This window comes from Barbatula barbatula (genome assembly GCF_947034865.1).
Source record: "Barbatula barbatula genome assembly, chromosome: 5".
In the NCBI taxonomy this organism is placed as follows: domain Eukaryota; kingdom Metazoa; phylum Chordata; class Actinopteri; order Cypriniformes; family Nemacheilidae; genus Barbatula; species Barbatula barbatula.
In genome coordinates, this window is record NC_136769.1 from 2,944,198 (window position 1) to 2,962,416 (window position 18,219).

Here is an 18,219-nt window from a genome sequence, read left to right on the forward strand (position 1 = left end):
CCCTGAGATCTAACACACAACCTTGCGTTGTTAACACTCTTACCACTGAGATACAGGAAAGCTAATAATGTATAAATATACACTTCAGTAGTGATGGGAAAGCATGAGAACATCTTCTCAATATTATGAACTCGTCTCTCTATCTCTGAATCAAGTGCCAAAACATCTCAAACTGGCCCCTTATGAACCTTTAATGAAGAAAACACAACTAGTGATTTATCAAACTATAGATCCATCTCAAATCTGGAAGAACTTAGTAGTTGTGTTCACTCAATTTTGTCCATTCCTGCAGAAAATAACATCAACAGAAAAATGTGTCAGGATTTAGTCTCTATTATAACACAGAACACGTGCTTGTTAAAGTTATAAATGATGTCTAACATGGATCAAAGCTGCATTTGACATTATAGATCATGACACAGTTTTTGTATCCGGGGACGAGCACAGAGTTAGTTTAGATCCCATTAGATCAGAAAGATGCTGTAGCTCGACTGTTATATTTTCAGCTTCTTCTATAAGTTTCCTTTTCTATCTAAACAATAGATGAAATGAAGATAAAGAATTAAAGCCATTTCCTCTGCATTTACGGATATTTTTCTCAATGATCTGAGCTACACTTCAATGTATGAATTCATTAAAATAATCTGTCATTATTCTGAACCAGACGTCACTTCAGACAGATACAGTTGTTTAATAACTCACAGGCATCTGGAGGCTGTTTTATGGATAAAAGATGTGAAAATCTAAATGTTTCAAATAACACAACACCATTAGGATCATAAAACACAACAGTTAAAAAACATAATATCACAAAAGATAAATAAACGAAAGGCTCAGATACACAACATAAAGTGAGATTTCTGTGTTATTACTTTAATTATTTATAGTCTGAAATACACGATTATAATGAATCCATATTTTTCACCCATTTAAACAGACTTAACCAAATGAATATCAATAAACTGAAAAAATAAGTAACAAGTAAAAAAAAAATTTATGTAAAAACATGACAAATATGTTTAACATAATGAATCAAGATCTATTGTTATTTGTATTCACAATCAGCATCACAATAAAAACTTTAAACTGTGACAAATATAATCTGGAACAATAAATCTAATCTGTTTTCGGTCGATTCCCTCCTGTCAGCCGTCTCTCCAGTCGCTGGTTTTAATCAGATTGATCAGATTTGTCAAATGTCCTATTGGGAAACTCAACTGTGCTGAAATATTGAGATTATAACACAAAGTCCTATGAAGTGAATCTGGAACAATAAAAGCAAATAAACTGCAGTGAGATCCGTCACAGAACTTCACAAAATAAACTCAAAACAATATGAACAGATTCAGAAACACTGAGCAGGTGATGATCAGACAGAAGAAACTCAACTGAAGAAAAGCAAAACTCATCACACGAACTAAAACACTTTTATTAAAGTGAAGAATGATTCAACACAATAATGTTTTCATCAGGACTTCAGAGGACTTCACAAAGTGACAATACATACACATCTGATCACTATACTGAGATTAATCCTGTAACCATAAAAGTCTTTTAATCCTGAAGAGTTTTAATGTTTCTAAAAGCATGTCAGTGTGAATCCTTAAAGGGACAGTTCACCCAAAAATAAACATTCTGTCATCGTTTACTCAACTTTGAGTTTCTGTATAAATGAACACAGAGAAATATATGTTTGGGTGAACTATCCCTTTAAGAAACTGCTTGATAACATGACGAGAAAACTTTTCTGCACATTCTACACAAAGTCTGAAGATGATCAAATATAATCTTTCATTTAAAATATAAATTTTTATTTATATTTTGGTAATATTTGTGTTAATCTAGTTTATAAAGTTTACTTTTATCCTCAAATGTAAAGAATGGGCGACTCTGAACTTTTGAACAGAAGTGAATGTTTGGGAGAAAACATGCTGTAGATTTAATGAAGAATTAAGAAAGAGACAAAAGAGTAATGAAGAATAAACACATTGAAGAGATGATTTATGAAGTAACAGTAAAAGTGAAAGATTGACACAGATGTTTATCACAGTGTGTTCTTAACTGTGCTCATATACTGATATAATGTTGAGTCTCACACACACATTCATCTATTGTCTCCATTTAACATCAATAAAGACAAACTGAAGTCATGAGTTTATATTCCTCGTCTTTAATCCTGAACCAGAATTTACAATCACAAGATCCTGTTGTTCATGAACATGTTTATTCTGTTCTCTGTCTGTTATTCTCTCCTCCCTTTATATTCAGATCAGATATTTATCAGATCTCATGAGAGATCACAGATGATGAGTGAACCAGAGCTGTTAGATGATTCATAACCGAAAGAGAAAACAGGATATAGTTTCTCAGTGAAAGATTGATCAGTAAAAGAGTGAATATGACACATGGACTTCACATCATAAAATGAGACTCGACTCTTCTCATAATCCACAAACACCCCGATCCTCTCAGGATTCACACTCAGAGAAAGAAGAGAAAGATCCTCACCAGCCCAATAATCCCCGTATCTCAAACCCACAGTCCAGTATCCATTCTGAGGATACAGAAAGAACCCTCCCTTCCTCTGAGCAGATTCTCTGGTCACACCCACACACCACCAATCTACCCCCTTCACCTGCACCTCATAATAAAAACACCCTGAAGAGAATCCTTCATTTCCAACAACACAGAGACATTTATCAAACTTGTTCTTGTGTCCTGTATCTTCATTCTTCACTGTTTCATGTTGTTTGTCTTCATATCTCACTTGTTTCCCATCAGGAGACACAATGAGACAAGGATGAGCTGAATCAGCATCCAGAGTCACATTCACTGTTAAAATATGAAGAATTCTGTTTAACACATGAATGATGTCATAATGATGAGAATATTAGTCTGTTTAACACATGAATGATGTCATAATGATGAGAATATTAGTCTGTTTAACACATGAATGATGTCATAATGATGAGAATAAGAATATTAGTTTGTGCTTTTCTAGAAACAAAACATAATCACAGTACATGAACTGATATATAATAAAAGATCAAACTAACAGAGATGATAAACAAACTCATCATGACAAGAACAACAAGAGAAACACATTTAAGTCGACATGTTCATGTTATATTTCTGTCTCATATAAAGTGTATTTCATCATTAAGTTCTCAGATTGTGAATGATTGGTTGTGTTCTCATCATACAGTATCAGTCATGTGAGACAGATGATCAATACTGAGTGTGATTGTGGATCATAAAACAACAAACACACAATCCTGACAGATATGAGACACTATTCAGTGTCAATACAACTCTAGAAAGAGTCACAGATTGAGATTATTATGAGTCCAGTTGTGTTCAGATGAAGAAAAGAAGAAGACGTGTACATCTAAGATGACATCAGGATGAGTAAATGATGAGTTTCATTTCATTTCTGGGTGAAATATTCCTTTAAGACTTTAAGAGTAAATCTACATTGTTGTTCTGGTGTGTTTTTATAGAGCGTCAACATCACAGTTTCAGTCTTTGAGTCTTTTATGACTCTTTGTCTCATGTGTGAATATAATGTGACTTTATAAAAGACTCAAGAAGCATTCTGAAACCAGAACTTCACACACTATTGTTTTATGTGTTTATCTATTGCCAGATATGAGTGACTTTGGTCTGTTTTTATATTTTGATGATTATTAATATGAATTGAAACTGAATTATATTCTGTTATATGATGTTTGAATCTGTCTGGTAAAATAAACTTATCTCCTAATAAATTCTGCAGAAATAGTTATTTCCAGTAGATCAGAAGGAGTCTGGTGTCAGGATAAGATCATAATGGGGCTTTGATGTTGAATGGATTATGATACAGGTCTCCAGTGGTCTACAGCGGTCTGCAGTGGTCTAAGGTGGTCTAAGGTGGTCTGCAGTGGTCTGCAGTGGTCTACAGCGGTCTGCAGTGGTCTCCAGGGGTCTACAGTGGTCTGCAGCGGTCTGCAGTGGTCTGCAGTGGTCTGCAGTGGTCTATGGTGGTCTGCAGTGGTCTATGGTGGTCTGCAGTGGTCTACAGCGGTCTGCAGTGGTCTCCAGGGGTCTACAGTGGTCTGCAGCGGTCTGCAGTGGTCTCCAGTGGTCTGCAGTGGTCTGCAGTGGTCTGCAGTGGTCTACAGCGGTCTACAGCGGTCTACAGCGGTCTACAGTGGTCTCAAGTGGTCTACAGTGGTCTCCAGGGGTCTAGCGAGACCTATCACTCTGGTTTCACAGACAGGGTTTATCTTAAATCAGGACTAGGCATTAAACTAGAATGAGCTTTTATAAAAATGCTTAGTAAAAACATTACTGCTGTGCATCTGAAGACAAAACAACAGCACTGACATATTTTAAGACGTCATTGAAAGATATTTGAAGTTAAGACTCTATCGGTTTAAGTCTTGTCTGTGAAACCGAGCACTAGAGAACTGAACTCTAATCTTGGATCTGTAGAATCTAATTGTCATGATTCTGCTGCATCATGTCATGTTTCTCTTAGTATAGTGGCAGGATCATGACAGAACCTTATGTTTAATGTGGAGAGAGGCAATTATTGTTGTAATTGCCTTCCATACGCTCTCTCCGGGTCTCGTCTCTGTTCCCATCCTCTCGTTATTGATTAATGCCCTTCACCTGTTTCCCTCTTGATTTGGTCCCTTATTTAAAGCCCTTGTGTCTTCTGTCTTGTGCTGGTTCATTGTGGTTTGTGTGGTGAGTTTACATGTCTTGTTAGTTTAGTCTAGTGTAGTTTTGATGTTCATCTTTAAAGTTAATTTTAGTCTTGTTTAAGTGTATTTAGTATTAGTCCTGTCATGTTATTGTATCCCTGTTTTACTCTGTTACCCCACGTGGGTCTTTGTTTTATTATTTATTAAATATATGTTAACCCCTTACCCGCTGTCTGCACCTGGATCCTCTGTCCTTGTCTCACCACTCGAGAATCATGACACTAATATTTGTAGTTGTAGTGGGGTCTATTACTCACAAGATTTGTGTCTCTTTTGGTTTCTTGTCACTGTTGTCTTTGGTTTGTTTACTGTGAGACTGCTAACATGTATTAACACACACACACTTTACTAATATCACTTTGAATAAAACTGTCCAATAGGCTTCATTTATCAGTGTAATGATGATAATGGAATAATTTATAATGGTCTCATTCTTCAATAATCTTTTTTGGCTCATTTCCATGTGATCTGGAACAGCATGTCTGCTTTCTGAACAACTGACTCAAGTTAACCGGGTCATGAGCTTAAATAGACAGTTAGTAGTGCTCATGTATGTCCTCTGGAAGATCATTTTCCTTTTCATTTGTTTTCCTTAGTTAATAGTTAGATTTTCTTAATCAAGTGTATTTTCTCTACAGCTGTTGTGTATCAATGCAAACTGTAAAAAGTTTTTCCTCAGACGCTGATGATTTAGTTTCCTGTGACCACAAACAATCACCTGTAACAGCTGTAGATCTAAAACACTTGAATCATGTGATCAAACTTTCTCTTACCTGCATGTTTTCTAAACCGTGAAGTCTCTAAAACACACAGACAGTATTGAGTTATACAGAGTCCATAACAGACTTATACTAAAGATCGATAACACAAATATATAAGACACTTAATAATGTATAAATTAAATTAATAAAGACATTAAAATCAATTTACCGCTTTCAACAGTCCTCCGTAGTGGCTCACGCTCTGAAGAAAATTAAAGCAAAGAAAATACTAAATTAAAATATAGAAAATACAAACGAAACATAAACATTGAAATAAGATTTAATATTTCATATTTGAATCATTAAATACTCAGTGGACTAAACAACAAATTATCAATCACTTAAAAAGCCAAGAGATAAAATTACCATTCAGTATTCTCTGGTCTTCATTCAGTATTCTCTGGTCTTCATTCTTTATTCTCTGTTTCTCTCTCTCTTTCTCATTCAGTATTCTCTGGTCTTCATTCTTTATTCTCTGTTTCTCTCTCTCTTTCTCATTCAGTATTCTCTGGTCTTCTTTCTTTATTCTCTGTTTCTCTCTCTCTTTCTCATTCAGTATTCTCTGGTCTTCATTCTTTATTCTCTGTTTCTCTCTCTCTTTCTCATTCAGTATTCTCTGGTCTTCTTTCTTTATTCTCTGTTTCTCTCTCTCTTTCTCATTCAGTATTCTCTGGTCTTCATTCAGTATTCTCTGGTCTTCCTTCAGTATTCTCTGTTTCTCTCTCTCTTTCTCATTCAGTATTCTCTGGTCTTCCTTCAGTATTCTCTGTTTCTCTCTCTCTTTCTCATTCAGTATTCTCTGGTCTTCTTTCTTTATTCTCTGTTTCTCTCTCTGTAGTTCTGAAGAGAAAACAGCATTTAAATGATTTAATTATGACTTCACAACAGGAATAACAAACCCCCTATATTATTATAATTTGTGATGATGGTGTTTGTATATTGTCCTGCATTAATCCTGTATATCGTGTGTTTAGTTTAGTTTCCAGCACAGATCATAACATTTGAGAAGTTAAACATCTCAAATGTGTGTTTAGCTGAAGATAAGATGAATCTAAATCTATATAAAGTTGCTTTTTTAAACTGTGACAAACATCATTCACACACACTCCATGAGATGCTCAATGCCGACATAAACAACATTTCTAACTAACTACAGGTTACACACTATATATACAGTATTAATACATGTTTAATATGATAAAACACATGAATGTTACCTCTCTTTTTACAGACAAACACAGTGATCAGTATCACACCGATCACACTGAGAACAACAGCAACTGATATCAGAATCACTGAAGATCTCCAAGAGTGAAACATTTTACCTGTTAAACAAAACTGAGACTCAATGTTTACAGTCTAAAATAACTCAGTTTCATTCTAAATATAAACAAATACACAATGTTTTTAGTGCAATATTTTACATGTAAACTCAAGCGCAGTGCAAACTATGTTACACAATGTGGCGAAGAAGGAAGCAGACAATACAGAGGAGGTTATAGTCTAGGTGGAACCTGCCCCAACACACCGACTACGCCACCCTGGGACTTTCACCAAGAGAATGATTTTCTAACTTTCCTAATTGCAATATTACTGATTCTCTTAAGGACACACAGGTAAGTATACAATTCAGCCAGAGACGAAGTTTAATTTATATGAGGGTCAACAAACTTTATTTCAATTATAAAAAAACAATTTAGAACGCATTCATACTTCAAATTAGGTCAAATTATACTTGCTGCTGAGGCTTACCAGTGGAGGAGAAGGGAGTCACGAAGGAAGGGAAAAAAAAATCACCAACGTGAACACACACACAAACACAGAGTGAACAAAGCAAAGAAGATGGGATAGACAACACAGCACGCAGGAAGGGGACACCACCACCCGGACACCACCACCTTTGGCTGTCAACAACTGAAACGAACACAAACACACACACTATCAAAGGGGGATTAACTCAACCAATGAAAATATCAATATAATATTTAAACAAAAAGAACAAATTGAAATTAATCTAATCACAAAATAACCAAACAGTCAGCCCAGCAATGATTCAAGGAAGGCAGTACACTAGAAAAATAAGATCGATTCTAAGACACTTATCAATAAACCAAGAAAAACTAAAATAATAAGTATGATTAAAGTACAATAAGACCTTGGCCAGTTCAGTAATAAGACAGAATCAGACAAGATATATACATATAAATATGTATTAACTGGATTAGTTTATCTAATGAGATAAACTAAAGTCACAAACCAGCATTCAAATTAACTAAATAATCAAAAGGAAAAGAAATAACTTACCCAAATTATAACTGTAAAGAGCCAACCCCTTCAGCTACATTCGAGAAGTTCAAAATTCTGGCCCACATAAAATGATTGCCCAGTGGCCATGAACGGCCGTACAGCGATCTGTAGCGCTCCTTACATAAATGTTCCTAATCTGCACAGTAGGCAACAGCTGTGCAGCACAGACGTGCCGCGATCAAATAGAGTTGCGGATACAATGTTCAATATACACGTTTGGCAAACAGCAATCCAAGCAAAACAGCAGCTAATGAGTGAATACTCTGCGTCTGAAGTCAATCTCCAGTTGAACCAGCCCGGTTCCGATTAAGCAGCGTTTTGTATCACCCAGGAGGAGGCTTTTAAACGTGTACAAACAGTACAGGCACCTTTTGGTAACATCCTCTTTTAAATGCGTTGAGCCACGGAGTGATGGACTGGCCCGCCAACCGAAGATCTGTAGAAGCGCCGCAGTATGGCAAGCCGTTTTGACAAAGTACGCCTGGCTGTACTAGTCATAATTTAGTTTTGACTAGTCAAAATTCCAATTCCAGATATCTCTTCTGTAATTGAGTCGTCGCAATTGGAGTTAATTTATCTACAATGTGATTATGACTAGTCATAACAGGCAATGAAGATATCTATAATTATCAATTTGACTAATGAAATTATAATTATGACTCGTCGAAATACAATTGAAACTATCTAAAAAATATTCTATGGATACTCAAACGAAAGGTTTAAATGCCTCGCTTGCCATAGGCAGTCAGAAGGACTACTACCTGTATTTATGGGGGAGGGGGGGGCTATGGCAGCGATTGGCCAAAAGAAAGGTGAATAGTTACGAGTTAAACTCATACTGCTACAACAACAACAAACATGTACAAAAGATCTGATACTGTCAAACTTTCATAATGTCAAGAATCAGATATCATCATCATCATCATCATCATCAATTGACCCCTGAAGACAGCTGATCATGTTTATATATAAGGAATATAAGCACTCATTTCTGTGTTTGGAAGAAAGCTCTCCTGAGTCAAATAATCTGCTTTTAAACTGTCAAAGTAAATGATGAAAATAACATCACATGAGACTCCTGAAACCTCTTGAACTGATGTCAGTGATTATATTGAGTTCAGTTATGAATATGTTCATGTTTTCTACTGCTTGAAATGATCATGAGATCAGAGGAAATACAGAACATGAATCTGTACTCACTGGATGTGATGATCTCAGCCTCCATCATGTGATGATTCATTCTGACTCTGCAGTGATATTTAGTGTCAGTGTTATATACAGTGATCATGTGTTTCACACTGAATCCATCTGTGTCATCTCTGTGTGTGTCTGTAGATTCAGATGTTAAAGTGACTCCTTCACTGTTCAGCCACACAAGATCAGGTTCAGGATACCAGCCTTTAGATTCACACTGTAGATGAAGACCACCAGAAGCATCAAACCCATCTACAGTGATCACTGGAAGACGACCTACAGCTACACAAGACAATGAAGACAAACATTTGATTATTAAGTTTCTGTCTTTTGTTCAACTTGTTCAGGCATATTGGGAAGAAAAACATTAGAAATAAAATAATTAAGAGCATCACTAAACTTCTCATTCAGTGTTTAAGTGGTTTTGTTCACCTTCAACTTTCAGATCAACAGTGACGTCATCACTCCAGGATTCAGACTGAACGAAACACTTGTAAAGTCCTTCATCAGAGATTTGGACTCTTGAGAGTTTGAGTGATGTGTTTCCTTTCTCTAGTTCTTCTTTAAACACTTGAGTTCTTCCTCTGTACGACTGAAGCTGATTTGTGTTTATGTCTTTATGATCTTCATACCGATGAACTATTGAGCCTTTGAGATCAAGTCTGATCCACTGGACTCTCATGTTCACAGCACTGATGTTGGGTTTGATAGAACACGGCAGAATCACATCTTCACCAGATACAGTCATCACAGGAGCTGAAGGACCGATCACCTCGTACTCATCTGATATGAGATTCATGTGAATTATTTCATTTGTTACAACACTCAGTTATAATGAATTATGCTGATGATGATCTCTCTACAGAGAGACACTTCAAGTGCTCGACACTTCAGAGTAAAAACATTTAAATTTCATTTATTCTGAAACTTTTGATGCAAACATGAATTCAACATTGTTTTCTTAATGATTATCTCCTATTACTCATATTTTACTCATGTAAACACAGTAAACATTTACCTGAGTGTGTAATTCCAGTAATAATCAGTAAAGTCACACAGATGAACTTCATCTCTGAACGACAAGTCACTGAAAAGAAAACATAAGTAGTCAGTTCACACAGATGATATGAGACCATTTCACATAAACTACCACATCATTTATTAAAGTCATAAAATGTCAGTGTGTCAGATGAGAACTGGTTAAACTGGTGAAGATCATGTGATAGAAACAGAGTTTAGAAAGAGTTTGTTCATCTGTCAATCTGTCAATGATCATATTTAAACACAAACTCATGAAATTCACTATATCACACATAAATCTACACAATATCAATGCTTCAAACTGAAATGAGAAATAAATCATTAAATTACTGAATCTATATGAGACAATCAGACGTTTATAGTTTATACTCACAAACACTGTATTAACAGTGAGATGCATCACATCAGGTGTCAATGAATAAAGACGTCCCGTCTGGAGTCTGTGAACACTAAAGATCTCTGGTAGGACGTGTGTCATGAAAACATCTCAAGACAAAAGTGTTTCTTCAGAACCTGAACAGAGTTCCTGTGAACTGATTTACTTTTACTTTCACCAAAATGAATGTCACACCCATCACATTATTCTACCTGATCAACAGGTGTGTGCATGTGTGTGTGCATGCGTGAATTTTATATTTAGACTTGACTATAGAGTTTATTACTGTAGTATTTAGTGGAGTGATGCAATTTTACTTTAATAAACAATTGTTTACCTGCTTTATAACTTTAGACAGGTTTTAAAACTGTTTGCATCTGTAACTTAATGAGCCGTTTATACAAAACCTGATGTTTTACATTCCTTAAACTGAAGCTAAATGTGATGTTGTGAAATGTTATGAGAACCACCACAGAATGATTCTTCTAAAATGTAACCAGTTCATTCTGTTTATTAATAAGCAAAGAAGATATTTGAAATATTCCTCAGAGGCGACCCAGCACCCATAAGATCTATCAATACACGTCATACAGTACAAACAGCCTGACCAGGGGCGTTTCAAGTATTGAAGGACATCCGGGGCTTAGCAATGCTGCTAAGTGCCAAAACCTAACGTCCGACCGACCGTCCGTCCGAACGTCTGCCACACGTCTTGAACGTTTGTGCGGGTGACCGTCTCAAAATACTTCTCAAAATAAGCGCTTTATTTACTTAAAATTATAATTTTCAACTAGTTTAGAAGACAAGTTGTTGTTATTCAAGCAAAAAATGTGGTTATCCAGTATTCTACTGTACTTCCTTAAATAAAAATTTAGAGAAATGTGTTGTGTGTTATTCTAGGCACTTCTGGTCTTTCTCTATATGTTTTTAAAACTGCTCCAAAATTCAGTGTTTGTGTGTGTACCAGGTGAAACCTGAGGCGATTGAACTGAGACTGAGGCAATGGAACAGATCCTGCCACGCCGCAACGTGCCCGCCAACAGGTCGGCATGGTCTCGGGCGCAGCCTGCTTCCCAGCAGCCCCGCCCTCCCGCGGCGGCCCTCCGGTTCCAGGAACCTCCCAGAGGAGGACCCACCAGAGACGTAGACCCCCGCGGAAGAGGGCATCTGTTCCCCGTCAGCAGCCCGCCAAGAGGTCCTCTAAGCGGCCCTAACGGGACGAACCTCGGGGAGATTTTACTGGGCCCGATCCCGGCCTTTCCAACGCCGGATCGGAGAAGGACGCTGCCTGCCGCGTTTCCATCGAGTCTGGGCCCTTTTCAGGGTCCAGCACCCACATACTCACAAAGAGACAAATTTCCCCTGGGTTTTCCTCAACAGCACTTTCATCCAGACGGTGTCTTGGATGGACCGGGCTGCTGACTGCAATCTCCCCCGGACGTTGCGTCAGGCAGCCGGAAGCAGGTAAACATACAGAGCCGTCAACCTGCCTGGGGGTCCCCCCTGTGCCAGGTGACCGCACTGTCAGCCACCGAACCAGCCTCCCCCGGCATGGTGAAGCAGATTGTCCCTCTGGTCCCGCTGTCGCGGTTCTTGGGCGCTTGGCAGCGCACCAGCCCGTCACACTGGATAGAGAGGACAGTCCGTCTCGGTTACTAGATCCAATTCGCCAGGCACCCCCCCAAGTTTCGGGACATTCTGTACACCTCGGTGCGGGGAGAGAATGCACCCGTGCTTCGGGAGGAGGTCGCCGCCCTTCTGCCGAAGGGTGCGGTCAACCCCGTCCCTATAACCGAGATCAACCAGAAGATGAGCAAGCTCTCCCCGTCGCAGAGCACCTCTTACCTGGGTATGTCCGTATGTCAGCACGTCTCACCAACGAGCGTGCACAGTCAGTGCTGCGCTGTCTGAGGTTGATCAGGCAGAATCCCTCGACGCCGCTGAAGAACTATCAAAGGCTCCTGGGGCACATGGCGTCCTCGACGGGGGCAATCCCTCTCGGGTTGATGCACATGCGGCCGCTTCAGCACTGGCTACAGAGTCGGGTTCCTTGGACGGCGTGGCACGCCGGCACCAGGCGGATTACGGTAACGCCTCAGTGCCTTCGCACTCTCTGACCCTGGTCAGACTTGACCTTTCTCCAGGTTTCGAGGCATGTCGTGGTAACGACAGACGCCTCCCTGCAAGGGTGGGGTGCGGTGTGCAACGGGCACGCAGTATCGGGTCTATGGACGGGTCCCCAACTGTGGTGGCATATCAACTGCCTAGAGTTGCTAGCAGTCCATCTGGCACTGAGGAGGCTCCAGCCCCTCGTGCAGGACAAACACGTGCTAGTCCGGTCGGACAGCACGACTGCTGTGGCGTACATCAATCACCAGGGCGGCATACGCTCACGGCAGTTGTCGCAACTCGCCCGACGCCTCCTCCTCTGGAGTCAGCAGGTGACCAAGTCCCTGCGGGCCACGTTTCTCCCGGGCAACCTGAACCAGACAGCCGATGCGCTCTCTCGTCAGGGCACTCCCCGCGGAGAGTGGCGGCTCCATCCCTGCGCAGTCCAGCTCATATGGGAGCGGTTCGGCCAAGCACAGGTGGACCTGTTTGTCTGCCCGAACTCCACCCATTGTCCGCTCTGGTACTCCCTGACCGAGGGTCCCCTCGGCACGGATGCCCTAACACACAGCTGGCCGCGGAACAAGCGGAAGTACGCCTTCCCCCCAGTGAGCCTCCTTGCAGGTCCTGTGCAAGGTCAGGGAAGAGGGGCATCAGGTTCTGGTAGTGGCGCCATACTGGCCCAACCAGACCTGGCTCTCGGAACTGGTAGATCCGACGACAGCCCCCCCTGGCCCATTCCCTTACGAAGGACCTGTTGTCGCAGGGGAAGGGCACGGTTTGGCACCCCACCCGGGCCTCTGGAACCTCCATGCCTGGCCCCTGGATGGGACGAAGAGACCCTAAGGAGCTTGCCGGTAGCTGTCCGGGAGACCGTCTTGCAGGCTAGAGCCCCTGCCACTAGGCGGCTGTACGCCTATAAGTGGCGCCACTTTTCGTCCTGGTGTTCTCCCCGGGAGGAGAACCCGCGGAGTTGCCCGATCGGATCAGTGCTAACCCGCTGGCAAAGCTCCCCTTCGGAGGAAGAAAACCCAACCTTTAATGTGTTGTGTCCAGTACGCGCGCTGCCCCTCGGTCTGGACCGCACACGGAGCCTCAGATGCTCTGAGCAGCTCTTGTCTGTTCTGGGAGACAGCACCCGGGGAGCGCTGTCTCCAAACAGAGGTGGCGCACTGGGTACCAATCCCAGGATCGCCGTGCCCGCTCGCAGTGAGAGCCCACTCCACTCGTGGGCACTGGCACAGGGCGCCTCTCTGGCAGACATTATAGAACTGCGGGTTGGGCTACGCCCAGTACCTTCAAGGTTTTACAATCTCCACGTGGAACCAGTTGCAGCCCATGTCCTTAACGCCGCCAACGTTTAGGTTGGGCTCCTGGTTTGGGCGTACGCCTGCGAAAGCGCCTTCTCCCCTCCTCAGGTGAGACTAGTGCGCTATTTTAAGCCTCCCTACTTTCCCCTCTCGCGGTGAAGTATAGGCATTCCATCCATCACTAAGCATTGGCACTTGGTAACAGACTGAGCGGAGCCGTCTGTTGGAACCAGGTCCGGTATAGGTAGAGTCATCCCTGCTCAGGCAGACCCCTGTACTAGGACTAGTGCCCCATATGTAGTGACTCCCCTCTGGGTCGTCCTGTGTGTTGAATTCCTCACTCATGATTTCGCTATTGGTGAATCTGTGGCCTCCCCGCCGGTGGTAAGCCCACCTGGATTTGTCCCCCTACTCGGGCTGACACCTTTTTTGCGCATGTTGTTCTCCCCGCCGGTCGATCGGACGTTAGGTTTTGGCACGGAGTTCCCGCCATATATTATAAAAATGAACCGGGATTCTCGATGAGCACGCGCGACCGCATCAGACCTAATCAAAGCAACATCGCGCTCTCCTTAAGCATCCTTTTCATGCAGCAGTCATCCTCAGAGAAAACACCCTCTCTACGAAGATAGTTTGTTTTTCCGCTCTAGCTAGCCCAGAACCAATTATAACGATTAAATAAAATGCAAAATTAAAAAATAAAAATAAAAATAAAATGCGGCACACTGCTTATGACTTGCGTGACGCGGGACAACAAGCTTCACGTTTTAAATCTAAAGCTTCCAATTTGAAAGCTTCCCGCAAAATGCGAGACAGATGGTCCCCTTTAGCAATATTAAGCGGGTTTTTGATGTACACACGGTTTAATGTTTGATGATGATCACATTATTTTATATTTGAGTGAGTGAGCAATCTTCTATCACTTGTTTCAGCTTCTCCTGTTTTTTTATCCGGAGGAGATTCGGTACTAGAAGATGCCAGACAAATGCTAAAATATAACATTAGCCTAACGGTAGTAATAACTAGCTAGTAAAACAAATAGGACTACGGTGAAACCCAGCCAGATGATGATCTTCAGACTTTAAGGATAAAAAAACTGAATTCTTACCCACTGACTTCTTTCCGAAAATTATCCAAAGTCTCGTTTGCTCCATTTTTCTTTCCTGCTCGCTGACTGTCTCACTTTTCATAAACGGAGAGAAGAAACGGAGTAGCCCATAGGCTACTGACAGCAAAGAAATGTATTCTATAGGCTTGATTATTTTTAAGGTCTATGTGGCACAGTTAGGCATCGGGTGACAGTGGCGAGTCCACCTTGGAGCCATTTCACACAATTCAGAAAAACTAAATGTGCAGGAACTATAGGCCTGTATTCATTGCATTATGAATAAAATGTGTGTTATTTGGAAGAAAGTCGAGGAGGTGTGTGACTGACTTTAGCCCACTAATTGAATTCGCATCATGGGAGGGGCTTCTGCCGCTCGCTACGTCATAATAATTTCTTTCAAATAACGCACATCTTCGGCGAATACCTGACAGACAAATACAAAATAAAAAAACTTACACTAACTCTCTTCTCTCAACAGGTAGTGGTCTGGCTTTTGTTGAAACTAGAAAATTTGTATAAGCACCTATTGTAGCCTACTATTACTCTTTGTATGACAAAGGCTATCACTTATTGCTCCTAGAACTCTTTGTAAGTCGCTTTGGATAAAAGCGTCAGCTAAATGACTTAATGTAAATAATCACGGCCATACTAGCGAAAGCTGCTGAATGGCAGCGCAAATTTTCACCAAAGTTCAGTTTTTTCAACCTCATGCGCGCGAATCGTATTGCAAGTAGGTCATCGCGTCTTTGAATTGACTTAACATGTAAATCACTCGCGCTTAACGCTTCATTCGCGTTCGGTTGGAACACCTAGAGGTGAACTATCCCCTGCGCGCCCCCTCTTCACACACATGGCACCTTCTCAGCATGCAGGGGCGCCAACTTGCCAATTCCCCACACAATGAATGAATGATAGATAATAGAAAACTTTGCGCCGGCCCAAAGTTTTTTTTTTATTACTGCTCGTGCCGGTGCCGCCCCCCATGTGACATGAAAAAATGCCGCCCCGGGCGACTGCACGGTTCGCCCGTGCCTAAAACCGCTACTGTCGGGTGACCCGTGGTTTTGTTCCACCTCAAGGTTCTTTCCTCACCCCACTACCTTCTGCTTAAATAATGGCAAAAGGGACCAAAATAAATCTTGAAAAAACATATACATTTTTGACCAGTATCTGCCCACAACATGGAAAAGTCAAAAGAAATCAGAATAATACATTGTAAAAATCTGTTCATATTGAGACCTACTACTGCAATTTGAAATAATTGTGAAACTTAATAAAATCTGCTTAATTGTGACTTTCCTCAATAAAGAAACACAGACACCTGAGAAAACTTATTATTGCATAAAGCAGAATAATATACAAACTGGAGATTCAAAAGTGCCACTCTGCGTCTGCATTATAAAGTGCGAGAAAACTGCCGCTCACACTTAAAATCAACGAAGGGTGCACGCCGATATGCATATATGATCTCAGCAGGCATAGATTAAAAACCACAAACATTGAACCATAAACAATTGCATATCTCATAATTTAAAATCAAGTCAACATTAAATTTAGTTAGCTATTAGAATGCAGTCTTAATGGAAGCCGACCAAAATGATCAGAGATATTTTAGATCATTTATAAGACTACAATAGGTTTAAATAGATGAACTAACCCAGAACACCAGTAAGTGTCATGTGTGTCCAGCAGAGAGCAGAACTGTTTCATACAAGAGACAATCTGTGGATAAGCTGCGATATATTCTACACTACAATAAAAACAAAGCTGTTTTAAATAACATTTCATTTAATCACAGTAGAACAAACACAGATATACAAAGACGGGTCCTTTGTGCCTTTTTTTCTCAATAGAGTTGAGTTTGTTCATATGATGTTAAGGAAAAATGTATTCTGTTGCTTTGAACATACAAGTTTAAACCTCTACATAAAAAACTTAACTTCAATAAAACTGTTAGACACATGACAGGACTTGATGGCATTTCAATTATTTCCGTTTATGTATTATGTTCTTTTTATGTGCCAAATACATGATTTCTCTCATTGCGACCTCCCCTGGGCCATTTCGTCCTCGAACCAGATGCACTGCGAGCTTATGCTGGTCAAGGTGTTGTGGTCACGGTTGGATGTGACCTCTGGAACCCGCAAGTCTGGCTCCTGGAAAGGATAAGGAGATCCTGAGTGACCTGCCGCCCGCATTCGCGAGCACAATCACTCAGGCAAGAGCCCCAGCCACAAGGATACTGTACGCCTACAAGTGCCGCTTCTACTTGTCCTGGTGTTCTTCCAGTGGAAGGTGAATCCTCCACGAACCCGCTCCATACCCTCTTGGGATCTTAATGTGGGCCTGGTAAGGCCCCATTCGAGCCCATAGGAGAAGCCGCTCTACCTCATCTCACGATGAAGTTGGTTCTCCTAGTGGCGTTCGCTTCCATCAAGAGGGTAGGGGATCTGCACACACTCTCTGTGTCCAAAGAGTGCTTAGAGTTTGGTGACCCACGTGGTGCTAGTACCCTACTTCGGCTATGTGCCCAAAGTGCTCACCACTCCCTTCAAGGACCAGGTGGTGAACTTGCAGGTGTTCCCCCCTGAGGAGGAAGACCCAAACTTCACCGTGTTGTGTCCAGTACATGACCTGTGCCTCTACTTGGACAGCACGTAGAGTGTCAGGAGCTCTGAGCAACTCTTTGTCTGTTTGCTGTGACAGCAGAAGGGGATAGCTGTCTGCAAACACAGATTGGCGCACTGGATTGTGGCAGTGAGGGCTCACCTGATACCTGAGCTAGTTCTCCACACATCCACACGTAGTGACTCCCCCTCCCTGGGTTGTTCCGTCTGTTGTCTCCTCACTCTTAGTTCCCCTGTCGGTGAACCTGTGACATCCATTCGGTGGACTCCACCGCTTCTGTGCACCACTGGTTAGGGCTCTGCTACTCCCATGAGATCTCCCCACTGGTGAGACCGTGTAGGTATTCCTCGTATTATGTCCATTCAGTAGATGTGGTCTCTGTAGCATCCTCCCCTCAGGCGAAGGGATAGGGCTTCCCAGTGTTCCTTACGGTGTCGGGCGGCTATGTCGCCTCTTGAGTAGCAAGGCCACCGCCTGTACGGCCGGTAGTAAGAGCCTCTTGTTGTAATGTAACAAATGTATGCCTTGCCACACCACTGGAGAGTTACGATGGGGGGGGGGGCACTCACTTGTGACTCTCCCAGACCAGTCAGTGTCGCTTTGCTGGAAGTCGAGACACGGCTTGGTGCTATGGAGT

The 18,219-nt window shown here is 41.5% G+C and overlaps 1 protein-coding gene across 1 annotated transcript; it reads right to left on the minus strand.

Moving 5' to 3' along the window:
* Positions 1-2,151: 2,151 nt before the first annotated feature.
* LOC306893684 (butyrophilin subfamily 3 member A1-like) lies at positions 2,152-10,586 on the minus strand. The gene is made up of 9 exons (XM_079455633.1): positions 10,425-10,586; positions 10,029-10,097; positions 9,443-9,793; positions 9,017-9,292; positions 6,727-6,834; positions 5,876-6,349; positions 5,679-5,711; positions 5,522-5,548; positions 2,152-2,832 (listed from the first exon to the last, which is right to left on the minus strand). The coding sequence occupies exons 2-9, from the start codon at positions 10,078-10,080 to the stop codon at positions 2,288-2,290; spliced, it is 1,866 nt and encodes a 621-aa protein (XP_079311759.1). The 5' UTR covers positions 10,081-10,097; positions 10,425-10,586; the 3' UTR covers positions 2,152-2,287.
* Between the last annotated feature and the right edge of the window lie 7,633 nt (positions 10,587-18,219).